Below are 13,724 nucleotides of genomic sequence, written 5' to 3'. Positions count from 1 at the left end.
TATTGACTTGGTTTAACAGGATTTATAAATATTTTTATGTATTCAATTATGAAATTCTAGACGCAGTATTTCATGCAAACTAGTACTCAAGTACACAACCACCCACTCCTTAGCCTACTGTCATTATTTATTTTTTACATTTGAATTGTTTACAGAAGCGCTTCTTATGTTTAATGAAATAGTATGTTGTAAGTTATTGTATATATGTAAATAATATATGTGTAAATATATATCAGATAAAGATCCATTAAAAAATAAGAGACCACTCCAAATGTTCCTTAAATCAGCATCTCTCTCTACATGGCCAGCCCAATCCAGATGTGAACCCCATTAATAAACCTCCGGAATGTGATCAAGAGGAAGCCGGATGGTCACAAGCCATCTAACAAAGTTGAGCTGCTCCAAGAGTGGCCCAACGTCACCCAACAGCGCTGTCACAGACTGCTGGGGAGCATGCCAAGATGCATGAAAGCTGTAAGTTATTCAACCAAATATTGATCTCTGAACTCTTCCTTAAAACATTTGTATTGTTTAAACATGAACATTAACTTCTTTACATTTTTTTAGTTCTGAAAAATATGTTTCGTATCTTTTGGTTTTCTTAACCAGTCGTCATTTTCTGCAAATAAAAGACGAAGGATAAGTTAACACAAACAAATACATATAAATAGTACAACCAGAGAAAAGCATATTTATGTGCCCTCTCTCATCGAATAAGTGGTCCGCTCTTATAGATCCATTATTTGTACCCTTTTCGTCGTTTTGTGGGTTATGTCTTCGTAGTTCCAGTTAAAAAATGTGTTTGTTACTAATCTGAATGTGTTTGTATATTTGAGAAGGAGTCCCATTTTTTCAACCTTTGTTCTGGAACGCGAACGCAGCATTGCGTGAGTTGACCCGGAAGTGTACGTCAGTTGTCTTCTCATAGCAACAAAACGGTCCTTCTAGCTGTTATTTTGCTGAGCTCGGAGACTCATTTCTGACCCAGATTTATCCTCATATAATTAAAATGGTAGGATGCGACGTCTGTCTCGCGGTTACTATCAAAACGTTCATTTTTTCTGTTGCCACTTTTGTGTATTATAGTTGTCTAAAAGGGTTTTTTAAATTAGCTTACTCGGGCTAGCTTAGTTATGCTATTCGGGCGTTGTCAGTTTAGCACGGTAACGTAAGATTGTTTGCCTTTTACAAGGTTTTTTGACAGAATTTGCAGCAGCTAGTCTTGTGTGCTTTGTTATAGTCGCTGTTCTTGAATTGCTTCGTGATTGTTTTTCTGTCCCGTCAGTCACTTTATTAGCTAAATTAAATCATGACTATGCTAACTAATGTTGACGTTTCCCAGGCTGAAGTAGAGGAAACTCTGAAGAGAATCCAGGGCCAGAAGGGAGTGCAGGGCATCATCATTGTCAACACAGAAGGTAAGATGGTTAAATTAAATGTCCCAAATTATCTATACACTGTTAATTGCGATTGCTATTTGTGATACCCATTATTCACATATATCAGCCATAACGGCACCATCTACATCACCAGCATAATAAGCAGTACAGCTATCAGGAAAGATTTAACTTTTCTTTGACTTATCTTCCACCTTTTCTGTCTTAATGCATATTTCAAATTCTCTTTACATCTTCCGATAAAGAGGACAATATATATATATTTCCTTTCAATTAATAATTTCATCTATAAAATGCCACATAAAGTTAAAATTGCAGTCCAAAACCCAGCAGTATTCAGTTTACAATGATTTAAAGCAGAGAAAAGCAACAAAATCTACCTTCTGCCACACATAACTACTGTAAGTTATGAAAATTTGGTAAATATCTTGAACTGTTAAGTCAATCATCAAAATAGTTAATTGTTTTAAATATACTAGTAATGCCCATTCCCATCTTGACCTCAATTCATATTAATGAACAGGTTTAGAAAAATGAGTCTTCCTCTAAGAATTTCCTTAACTGATTAGACAGAATTTCTGGATACATTTATGTTCATGAACACATTTCCCTCTCTTCCATCAGGAATCCCCATCAAGACGACTCTGGACAACGCCAGCACGGTGCAGTATGCAGGACTGATCCACCAGCTGGTAATGAAGGCAAGAAGCACCGTACGAGACATCGACCCCCAGAACGACCTAACCTTTCTGCGGGTGCGCTCGAAGAAGAATGAGATCATGATCGCTCCAGGTGAGAGGGGGAAGAAAACCTGTTAATTCGAATGTGTCGATCTGATATGACTTTTTGTCACAACTCCGGGTCACATGAATCAGCTTCCTTTTTTAACAGCAGTTTGCCCCGTAAACTTTAAGAGCCAAGCTCTTGTTGTAATAGATACGTTATGTACTTATTCTTCATTTTGGACTTTGTACTTAGTGAATACTGTTTAAAAAAAAACATTCTCAGTTTATTTAAGTCTATCTTTATTAAACAATCACATGCCAGCTGAAGCTAATATGAGGCTAAGGCATTTTGATTCTTACAAATCAAGAGGATCTTTCAAAGAAACGGTCTGTTTAGCATCAAATTCCTGCTTTGTTTTAGTATCTGTATATGTCTATTGAGGCTCTGCCAGGAAGCACAAAGAGGGACATTCATCCGTAAATAACCATAACTTCTGAAGATACCAACGTGATTAGCTTTACTGAGGCTGCTGAATCCTCATGTTGGCTTCAGCTTAAAATAAGAAGTCATTTTAACACACAGGTAGAAGAAACTGTGGATTTTATCCCTTTTAAATGATATCCAGCCATGTTTACACTTGAGATCCCAAAGTGCTTGTTCGTTATGTTGCCAGGGGCTCAGATTGTTTTGCACTGTTCAGCAACAGAGAGGTTAACACTTTGCCTTTTTCTCCACAGATAAGGACTATTTCTTGATCGTCATTCAGAATCCATCAGACTGAGGAAGAAGAAACTGCTGTCCCTTAATTTCTCTTTTTGTCTGTCTTTCATATTTAAACAGCCTAACATTTCTCTTCGTCTTGCTTCATCAAAAGAACCTGTTTTCCAGAAGCTTTTTATGCACTTGCTGTACCAGGAAGTAACGACAGGATATGAAGGTGGATCGACAACATGACAGGCAATATCTCAGCAGGCAAAAGTCTTTTTCCATGTTTAGCATTCCAGTTGCTCTCTTTTCCTTTTGCATACAGTTTTTAATGTAACTGTTTATTTCATAGGTATGTCAGTGCACACCTGCTAAAATACCTCTATGAAAAGTAGGAAACAGGACCAGTGCATACAAAGTGCACAGTATACAAGAGGGAGAGAGAGAGGCCACAACATATCTTTAAAAAGTTTGAGGGTGTTTTTCCAATTTCTATCTTGCTAATGGAAAACTTGGGATTGTTATTTATTGATTTGCAAAAGTTGTAGAAGTACAGTATTTCACTGGTAAGCAGGGAAAAGACACTACAAACACTTCTCTGCTCTTGCCGTGTCGAGTTTCTGATGATTATTTTCAACAAATTCAGAAATAAAAAAGTCAAAATGCTCTCGTCGTCTGTCTTATACTTTGTAATTACTATACCAGTATTATATCAGTTTGAGGAGAGTTTAACAAGACATACTTGTGGACACAAGACTGAATTATTTAATACAATATTGATCTACCGGATTTAATGCTGCATTATTGATGTTTTGGCAAATAGGGGGCAGTCTAAGGAGTTATAAACACACGTTAACATTTAATCAATTGTCTTATCAAACAGGTGCTTATTTACACATTCAGAAACATTCACAGAAAAAAAACACTGGGGAAATCAAATCAATGAACAACGATAAGAATGTCCTGATTTTTAATGTCTTATCAAAAATAATATGTCTAAAGGAAGTTATTGAATTAGTAACCCCTCCCTTTGAAACAGACTGGACATTTATGTTTCACGAAGGTTGAAAAACACATATATAACCATAAAGCAAGGTTATTACACTAATAAATGAGTGTGTCATGTTCATATGCATTAACAAGTATATATTATTTTTCTAAAAAAAAGTATGCCCAAGATATGTATAGTATGTTATCCACGTTATGCTTCTTATGTTTGTTGTCAGTCAAACCCCTGATTATCTGTAATAAAACTCCAATGACAAAATACTGTGGATTATCATGTTATTATATAAGAATTAGGGATTTTGGACTGGTAGTACTGCATGACAGTGCTGTCATTACCAAAGACAGATAAAATTAGAAAAATAAAGTTAGAAAATTGTGTAAATGTAAGAGAATGAACTTCACAGAATGTAAAGACACACCTTTTAAACGTTATTTAACAAGACAACATGAGTAACAGATCTCGAAACTATGTTGATTTTTCTTTAAATCCATTGGGGAAATTCTTTATTTATAACTAGAAGTTTGTACCTTCTTTACTCTTTTTTTGGATTGAATTTAGCCTAATGTTTCACTCTTCTGCTCTTAAAAACGATAATTGACGAGGTAATGACACAGCTAGCTATGTCAACTGTGGGCATAAAACTTGCATCATCTCCTGTCAGTACAACATGACACTGCAATTAATGGCCTTTATATTCATTTCCTTAATAGAGCTCAATGACATTTTAGCTTCGATGGTATACGTTGCATAACTAAAGTTATAGTGTTAACAAAAGAATAACAAAAAGTAAAGAAAGTAATCTGTGAACGTGCCCTTTAAATCCAGCGAATGACGTCAGCTCCTCGGTTTACTTGCTTTGTTTGTCCGGAGCTGTTTTGGCTTCAGACTGAGACCAGAGGGACGACCAGAAACACTCTACAGTTTCTTTGTGACCGAGTTGCGTTGTAAGCAGTAGTACTGCGTATTTATAAGCTTATAATCGTGTTATAACACTGACAGAGATGCCGTCCGACAGACCCTTCAAACAAAGGAGGACATTTGGTAAGAAACCACCAGGGCACTGTTGTCTGACAAGCTAACATTAACTGCTGAGGGGAGAAGCTAGGCAGTTAGCCGGCCTGCTAGCCACCTAGCTTACCTAGTTTGTTGACAAGTGTAGTTACATGATGTTGCTGAGTTATTATGTTCTACATAAGTGTTTCGCTGCTGCTTAAAAAATAGTGTAATTGTTCAGATTTATATCAATATGGGGCACAAGCTTACGGCGTTGAAGTTAAACTAAAATGTCTTTTTGGCATCATTATGGTGCTAATCAAGAGTGGAAAATTACATGTCAAATGTAACTATAATCCATCTAGGCTATACTGCCAGTATCTTTCAGCCTGTTGGATACGTTATCCACTTGCCAGCTAATGTTTAAAGGCCATCTGGGTCACTGTCACATTAGCTTTGTAAGCCTTGACGCTAGCAAGGCCTGTCATTACCAGCGTTTTACACAGCTAGCTAGATTCAAGGAAAGCTATCTGACCGACTTAAGCAGTAAACATTTCGTGGTTGCTCGAAGGAAAAACAACATGTGCTGACACATTATCCCAGTACACGTGTTCAGTGATTTATGTTGTAATTTGATGCCAAAAGACGGCCCCTGTGTTGGGTAGGGAGGAGCCCAGACTCTGTCCATTACATAATGTGGTCATACAGGGAAATATGGGGATAAACAACAGTGTCACGGGAGAAAGAAAACATTTGTCCTGTTATGTTGGGTTATATCCTCTTGATAAAATAATCATTAATAAGTGAGCAGTGACAGTTATGTAATAATGTAACATAGTGCCTAGCTGGCCTTGTACTGGCTTGTTAATCTGTTTTATTAGGCTATGTGCCTTACTGCTGCTTGTCTATTGGTGCGCTCTGTGCCACACTGACACACTTTGCTCTTACAAGAATGAAAAACCTTGCCCAGAGCGAACGGATGGATTGGATTACTAGTTGGATTAGTTGGCTAAATAAGTAGTTGGGTAGAGAAAAGTATTTTGTTAAATGAAGGGTGGCAGGCCTGCTCAGAGCGAAACCACACATTTAAAGTGTTTTTAATTAGGACATATGCCCAAAATATGATACCCTTTTGTAATAGCAGGAATAAAAGGCCTTAATGTAGTGTTTCAAAAATAGTCTAGAGATTGGTGGGACATTAACTTTTTTGATGCAAATGCCAAGTATATTAAAAATAAGAAAGAAAACTATATTATGTTTTCTGTGATACCTCCCAATCTGGTCTTGCCAAATTGAGAAAGAAAAACATCTCAAGACCTGAACAAAGGAAGCATTCACACTTCACTGTAGTTCCTCAAAGCCATCTGAGCTTTGAACCCTGCCAATGTCGCCGAGGATTTCTGAAATGGGGTTATTCTTCACTTTAGAGAGGCTGGTTTGTGCTGTAAAATTAGATAGTGAGGTGGTAAAACCATCACAAAGCTAGAGAGGGGAATGCTCAAGGTACATACAAGGTGATATTCACACTCAGTATATGCAAAGTGGCTGAATACGTAAATTGAGTTCACACTTACAAAGCATACAAGCACATACATTTTTAACACTAGATACTATGTTACAACAAATATCAAACAAGAAAGTAAAAGAATGTCAGCAGTTTAGTTATAAAACTGTCAGAACAATTAACAGTAGGAACCTTACATAATCACATGCTTTCATTTTTTGTGGGATTTTTTTTTATTGTTGAGTTATTTATTAGTTTATTTACTTTCTGTACATTTTTAAAGGCAGAGAGAGACAAGGTGACGTAATCTTTTAAGGATTTATAGGAACAAACCTGCTCCTTGATCCCTGGAAAGACACTCACAGGGTCTGCAATTACATTTTTTCCTCACCTGCCACTCAGTCTTTTTGTCTGCAACTTCTGAACACTGAAGAACTGTGTGCACTCGAGCTACAATTAAATAGTTGTCAAGTACTAAATGAATCCCCAGCAATATTATGTTGCTTTAAGTTAAGTTTTAAAGTTTTCGGCTTGTTAAATGTGAAAATGTTCTGCTTTCTTTTTATACCTCCAATGAGAAATTGCTCTGGCATGTATCCTGTGCACTGTCCGGATGTGGTTGAGTTTGGCCTTTTCTTATTTAATATTAAATACAAAAACATGGGGAGTTTGTGAATTCACTCAGAATTTTAGATGGAAGATGGAATTAAAAAGCTAACCCTAAATTCCCACATGACCTTGTAAATAAAAGGAAGATGAAGGCAAACAGGAGGAGGCTGAACAGAGAGCTTGATAAACATCACAGATCAGAGACGATGAAACTGGTGAACGGTTTGTTCCTCAGGTCGACATTTATTTTTGTGGGTGGCATGGTGAGGATAAGATGGACACACAAAATGTTTCATTTAGCAGCAAAGTCTCACTTTGTCTATGAATTCTTTGATTTTCTGACAGAAACCAAACCCAGCGTCGGTTATTAATTTGGGGAAACAGAAGAAAACATGCAGGGAGGTCTCCACGGGGTAGGAGGGGACGTGTTTTATTTAACACATTTTAGTGTGTTTTTTTGTCTCTATGTTTTAGTTCCTCTCCTTGACACAAATATTAAACAGGGAAGAAAAAATGCCCGACACTGAGCTTAGTGTTTGCGTGCTTATGGCTCGCATAGTTTAATTACTATTGTCTTCATTTATAGTGAACAGAGTTTCTATTGTGGACTATTTAGACGTGCTTTCTCTGTTGCTCTACATTTCAGTTTAATTAGTTGTAAATATGGTTTGAATGAATAGGATTTCAGACTACAAATAGTGACACAATTTTACAAATTTCTCAACAACAGGGGTCCTAAATGATGCATCCGGGCTCGTTTGTTCTCTGTCCCAAAATAGACAGTGCTTTCTTTTTATCTGGGTATGAATACATTTAAAGCTAAAACCAGACTGTTTTAGTAACAGTGCAGGAATCAGAGCTGTATGTCTGGCACAGATAGTCTTTTATAAAGTCCATGTTGTTTATGAATTGTGTCTCTTGTTGTCCACAGCTGACCGGTGCAAAGAGGTCCAGCAGATCCGTGATCAGCACCCCAACAAGATCCCTGTAAGCTGCTGTTAAAACCTGATTTAAACACACCACACTTCACTGATCTTTAAGACACTCTAGTGCAGGCACCAGTGATCCTTATTGTCTGTGAATGATTTCTGTTTGCCCTTGTAACCCAGTTTGAATATGCCTTGTCTTGCTTTTTGAAAGAGTCACTGAAGTGAAGAAAGCAGAAGGTTGAGTGTGTGACTGTGAGACACAAGTGGAAAGCCACACACAAATGAAGTCATTTAGCAGGACTGGTCTTTAATGTGAGCTACATCTGTAAACCAGTTTTATGATACATTAGCCCTATCATGAACTCATGATAACTCTCAAATATTGGTAACTGCTTTATTTCACTAGATTAAGAGGGATTGATTTTACATATCAGCTTTAATATAAAGTCCGGTTCCTCCTGCCGTCATGAGCTGACAACAGACCTAAAATACCCGATGCATGTTTTAACAAACTGTACAATTTCTCAGGCTAAATTTAACTCCAGCCATAGCTCTTCAAAAGAGTTTGACATTTAAGGAAATGCACACTTAATATGAGGCTTCTGCCAGTTAGCTTAGCTTAGCTTAAAGACTGGGTACAGAGGGGAACAGCTAGCCTGTGTCTGTCTAAATTTAACTTCTTCATCTGTAAATCTTAAAGATCAACATTTTATCATATCTGTCTAATCAACAAGACAAGAACTTCGTCCTTCTAAAACATGATCATGAATAGGGGTCGGACAAAATATCGATACGGCAATATATTGTCGTTCTGACTCCTGCAATACAATAATCGTAAGGCTCGCGCCTAACTGGCGCCCCTGCGATTTTGACTCACTACGTCAGTACTTCATGACTCCTTGCGGTGGCGCTTATGACCTAAATATGGATAACGTGAATGGAAATTAATTGGCCGAAGACAAAGGTAATCAGATATTGTGATGCATCTTTATATGATTGCACTGTATCAATTATGACAGAATCGTTGTATCATGGTATTGTCGTTTTTGTGGGCCGTGTATCGTATTGTATCGTGAGTTACCCTGTGATTCCCACCCCTAATAATTTTTGTAGGGATTAACAAACAAGATCTTTTTTTTTGTGCTAAGCTAAGCTAACCATCTGCTGGCTACAGCTTCATATTTATCATAGAGGCAAAAAGAGGTATCAATTTAAGCTACAGGTCTTCACCGCTTTAACCACACCCTAGTATCAGAGACCCGACCCTGACCGGGCTTGGGGTCATGTCCACTCTGGTCCTGGCAAGGTCCCATTCTATGACTGTTGGTCCAAGGTCTGTTTATCATTTTGAGTAATACTGGATTTCCTATGTCTAAACAAGGTTTTGGGCTTGTTATTTTGGACTCGTTAAGAGCTCCATTACATGAGTCTAACTTCTTAAAAGAAGGCAAATACTGGTATTTCCCCAAACATCAAACTTCCTTAAATTAAAATGAGTTAAATTACAAAGGCAAAGCATAGTTTCTCTGCTACTTCTGACACTTATAGCACAAAAAGCTCTGTGCTCTTGACTGATATAGGTCTAATATATTCCCTTAGATTACAATAAATACCTTAGAAATAACTTCAGTATGAGGAAGACAGGCTGATTTACAGTATGTTGTGTTTTGGCTGCTGCAGGTGATCATTGAGAGATATAAGGGAGAGAAGCAGCTCCCCGTTTTGGACAAGACCAAGTTCCTGGTACCCGACCACGTCAACATGAGTGAGCTGGTGAAGATCATCAGGTAAACATCACACACACACACACACACACACACACACACACACACACACACACACACACACACACTCACAACATACAGGTTATTTAAGGTGGCTGAATTGGATACCAGTAGAGGGTTTAGGTCATTTCGGTGTATGTTTGGCATGTGTGTATATATTTGGAGCTGTCTGTTAGCATGCATGTGTGCAGGTAGTGTTTTAGAAGTGTAACATGAAGTGTGTGTGTGTATTTGGCAGCTTGCTGAGGCTGCAAGTGATCAGTTTGTTTACAATCATTGCTGCTTCAAAACCAAAGGGGAAAAAAACAGATGGTCATAATAAAGTCAGCAGCAGAATTATGAGGCAGTAAATCAAGATTTTACTGTCCCACAGGGCAGGAATGCTATAATATATCCGTGGGCTTTGATAGGGCCGTTATTAATTATCAACCCTAAATGCTGAGGCAGAAATATAAAGGCAGTTATTTAAGTGATGTGAAGTCGATTTGCTTTAGACTCATCCTGTCTCAGTGCTTTCACTATCTGTCAGCATGTTGTAGATCCCTCTGTAGAGCCAGAAAGAGAAGGCTGAGGGTGGGGAGAGGAGACGGAGAGGAGGTGAAACATGAGAGAAGTGAGCTAAGAGCAGAAAGAGTATTTTCATTTTTGTAACGGCTAAATGTTTGGATGCTATAGCACAAAAATTAAGATCCAGCAGTCCTGTCAATCAAAAACAGCTAAAATAAAAACAGTTTTGAAAAGTTTATATTTCATTAATGATCTTCAAAACGTTGGAATAAAATAAAGATAAAACATTAAGTTCATAAATTAATTTGCCAATCAGCAGCTGCTTTAAGAATGGATTAATTTCCTTAGAGAATTGACAACATTGGCTTGTTCCAGCTTCCTCAATGTGATGCTGCTTTTCTGTTTTTTATCCACATAAATATAATCTATTGGAAGGTTTGTCTTACATTTATTATTCATTTCTAGATATATGATTATATAGGGTAAGGTTGAAAAATATCCTGAGACAAAGTACGTCTGCACGAAACATGAACTCACAATTTAGAGAATATCGCAAAAGGTCTTGCATAAGAGAATTTGATCCATTTCTGATTCTGACCCAAAGAAATAAGGTGACATCATTCAGACTTGAGCATCTGACGAAATAGTGACACAAAAAAAGGTTAAAAAAATAAACTTTTTTTATCTTTTATCTCTCTACCTCTCCTTCCAAAGGCGTCGTTTGCAGCTGAACCCGACGCAGGCCTTCTTCCTGCTGGTCAACCAGCACAGCATGGTGTCCGTGTCCACCCCCATCTCTGAGATCTACGAGCAGGAGAGAGACGAGGACGGCTTCCTCTACATGGTCTACGCCTCGCAGGAGACCTTCGGCTGCTAGGGAGGGAGAGGAGGAGGGAGAGCGGGACATCTTCAGGTGCAGGGAGGACGGGGAGAGGGTAGAATGGGGGGCGCTTGAGGGGAAAAAAGGGGGTATGTGGTGCCAGAACCCGACCAGAAACCACCAAACTCCATGATCCTCTTCACTTTGTTGCATTGCAGGCCCACGTAGCAGCACCCCCACCAGTCAGTGTACATGTTACTGACTCCCCTTGTCCCCCTCTCTCTCTGTCGTAGTAAAGCACCCACTTCATATTGGTCAGTAAATGCAACACTAGATACAGAAGCCAGAGGACATCCTGTGTGTCTCTCCTGCCCTCAGAGTTCATCAAACCTGAGATGTCTCTGAGTGTTTCTAGTTCTTTTTCTCTTTAACCCCACACAGGCCGAGGTCTCTTAATTTGAAAAGGTGGGGAAAATACAACCGACGTCTTCAGAGTTTGGGAGTAAAATTGATTTTAACCCTTAAAAACTAAACATTTATGTGTGTTAAGACAAGCTAAACATGAAACCAGGCAGTCGCTTGCAAGAGTTCAGGATGTGATTGAAAGTTTGAACCCTCTCACAGAACACAGCAGGGTTTATAACGACCCAGTAATTAGCGGTGTCATCCATATTCTCATGATTGCAACAGCAGTAGTACACGCTACAAGATAGATTCCTAATGTTTGTTGATTTACCTTTTAACTTTTTTAAACCAACTTTTTAGTTTTTTTTAATTATTGTCTTCTGTTTGATATCTTAGCTGTAGTTTAGTTTGTGTTGTAAAGATAGTTCTGGGTTTGTTTTAATCATACATTTACCGTCAGCCTGAAGCTCAACTTGCCAACTCGCCTCTGGCTACAGAGTAGCTGACAATCAGGCTAACAATGACTGTAATACTCGTACGTTTCAAAGCATTTACAGTAATTTTTTCACGTGCAATATTCTTACTGTCACGCCCAAGTAGGTCCCCCCTGTAAAGCTACTGTAATTTACTCACTGTTGGTCACAGAAGGGAAGTTAGCATAGCGCTATTAGCCACACGCTGCTACATCCTGTCAGGCATGTAAATGGACAAAGTCTGCCCCTTAAGCACAACCTCACCTGTCTCACCACCCCAACCCCCCTCCACATTTAACCACACACACATTTAAAGTCACGAGCGATCAGAGGAAGCAGGTGTAAAGGTCTATATTGTAGATTTTAGGCTGCGTAAACACAACGGATGACTCAACTGTGGTAAAGCTAAATTCTTGCTTGCTTTTCACGCTTTGATTGTTTCTTAGAGCAGAGTAAAAAAAAACACAGCTGTACGATATGATAATATTAGGATGCAAGCAAGAATGTAGCTTGTTTGGATTAGCAGCACAGGAGGGATACAGTCTCCTCAGAGGCAAACAAGGGGTCACAAGCAATTAGCATGATTACAAGACGGTATGTTTTGACACACTGTTTGATTTCACTTTGGCTGGCCTGGACACAGCAGTGATATGCCAATAAAATAATCTCATTTTGTACATCGAGCAGAGCTGACACAGCCTGTGCTTGGCAGCAGTAGATCCAGGAAGTAATCAGATCCCAGAACAGCTTTTCAGCTGAGGTGAGGTGAAATCGGGCCCCGCTTTAATATCATTTCCTCCTCTGAAGACAGCTTGTAAGAACGCTGCGTGTGTCATGGTAGCATAGAGTCGAGCATCAGTCATAATAAAGTGTATTTAATGTTGGAAATGAATGAGCTTCTTTTGCACATAAATTAATACAAATATAAAAAAGAGTTGGCATAGGATTTTTTTAGGAATTACTGTATCTATATAACAATTATCTCTTCTTCTTTTTGTATCTGCTCCTCTTCTCTAGAGCGCTGCTGCTCTCTCTCTCTGTACGTCCGTCTGTCTGCCTTTGTTTAATAAGACTTTATAGACAAAAGAGGTTGTATTACACTACAAACCTTGCATGTGTGACTTTTTTTAAAACTGTATATTGATTTTACGCATTAGATATAATTGTACTGTTTTCATTTAGAAGTCTTTTTAGATGTTTCCCAAACCAAAAACTGAAAATAAGTGTATGTGTATGTTTGAAACAAACAAAAAAATGTGTGTGCGTATAAACGATCATATAATCGAGCTGTATTACAAAGTGTGTTTTTCTTTAGGCTTTCTGACATGGTCACTGTTCGGAGGGGTGTACATAGATGCATTGCTGCAACCTTATTCAAAGCATTTGCCAATAAATAAAAAAAGTTGCCTTTAAAGCTGATCTCTCTCTTGTATCTGTTGTGCATCGATGAGTCCTGGATGCTTCACAAGCAGGCTCGGCCTATGTTCACGCGTGCTTCCTGCTCGTGTCTGGTATTTGCCAGTAGATGACACTAAAGACCAGCGGCCCTTAGCATGAGCACAAAGTTCAGCATATAATTGGTTCCCATAAAGTGGTAGAGGTATTGGGGGGCCTTTTTGGGAGCGCTTACCCTTTGACAGGGTCGCAGGGAGGCTGGAGCCTATCCCAGCATCGGGCAAGAGGTGGGGTTACACTCTGGACTGATCACCAGTCAATCACAGGGCTGACACATAGAGACAGACAACCTTTCACGCTCACATTAACACCTACGGGCACGTTAGAGTCACCAATGAACCTAACGAGCATGTCTTTGGACTGTGGGAGGAAGCTGGATTACCTTGTGGGAACCCAGCATGTGGAGGC

General features: G+C 38.7%; 2 protein-coding genes across 2 annotated transcripts; both read left to right on the top strand.

Annotated features, from left to right (window-relative positions):
- The first annotated feature begins 919 nt into the window (after positions 1-919).
- On the top strand, positions 920-3,494 carry dynlrb1 (dynein, light chain, roadblock-type 1). The gene is made up of 4 exons (XM_069678153.1): positions 920-1,012; positions 1,343-1,418; positions 2,022-2,189; positions 2,861-3,494. The coding sequence occupies exons 1-4, from the start codon at positions 1,010-1,012 to the stop codon at positions 2,902-2,904; spliced, it is 291 nt and encodes a 96-aa protein (XP_069534254.1). The 5' UTR covers positions 920-1,009; the 3' UTR covers positions 2,905-3,494.
- Positions 3,495-4,688: 1,194 nt separating this feature from the next.
- Positions 4,689-13,275, top strand: map1lc3a (microtubule-associated protein 1 light chain 3 alpha). The gene is made up of 4 exons (XM_069678514.1): positions 4,689-4,878; positions 7,875-7,930; positions 9,553-9,659; positions 10,878-13,275. Exons 1-4 carry the CDS (start codon positions 4,839-4,841, stop codon positions 11,038-11,040), a joined length of 366 nt encoding a protein of 121 aa, XP_069534615.1. The 5' UTR covers positions 4,689-4,838; the 3' UTR covers positions 11,041-13,275.
- The last annotated feature ends 449 nt before the right edge of the window (positions 13,276-13,724 follow it).

This window comes from Semicossyphus pulcher, unplaced genomic scaffold, assembly GCF_022749685.1.
Source record: "Semicossyphus pulcher isolate SPU_LCO1_2020_fin unplaced genomic scaffold, fSemPul1.0.p SCAF_3, whole genome shotgun sequence".
Taxonomy (NCBI): Eukaryota; Metazoa; Chordata; class Actinopteri; order Labriformes; family Labridae; genus Semicossyphus; species Semicossyphus pulcher.
Note: the sequence above shows the minus strand (reverse complement) of the source record. Positions and strands in the feature narration are given on the sequence as shown.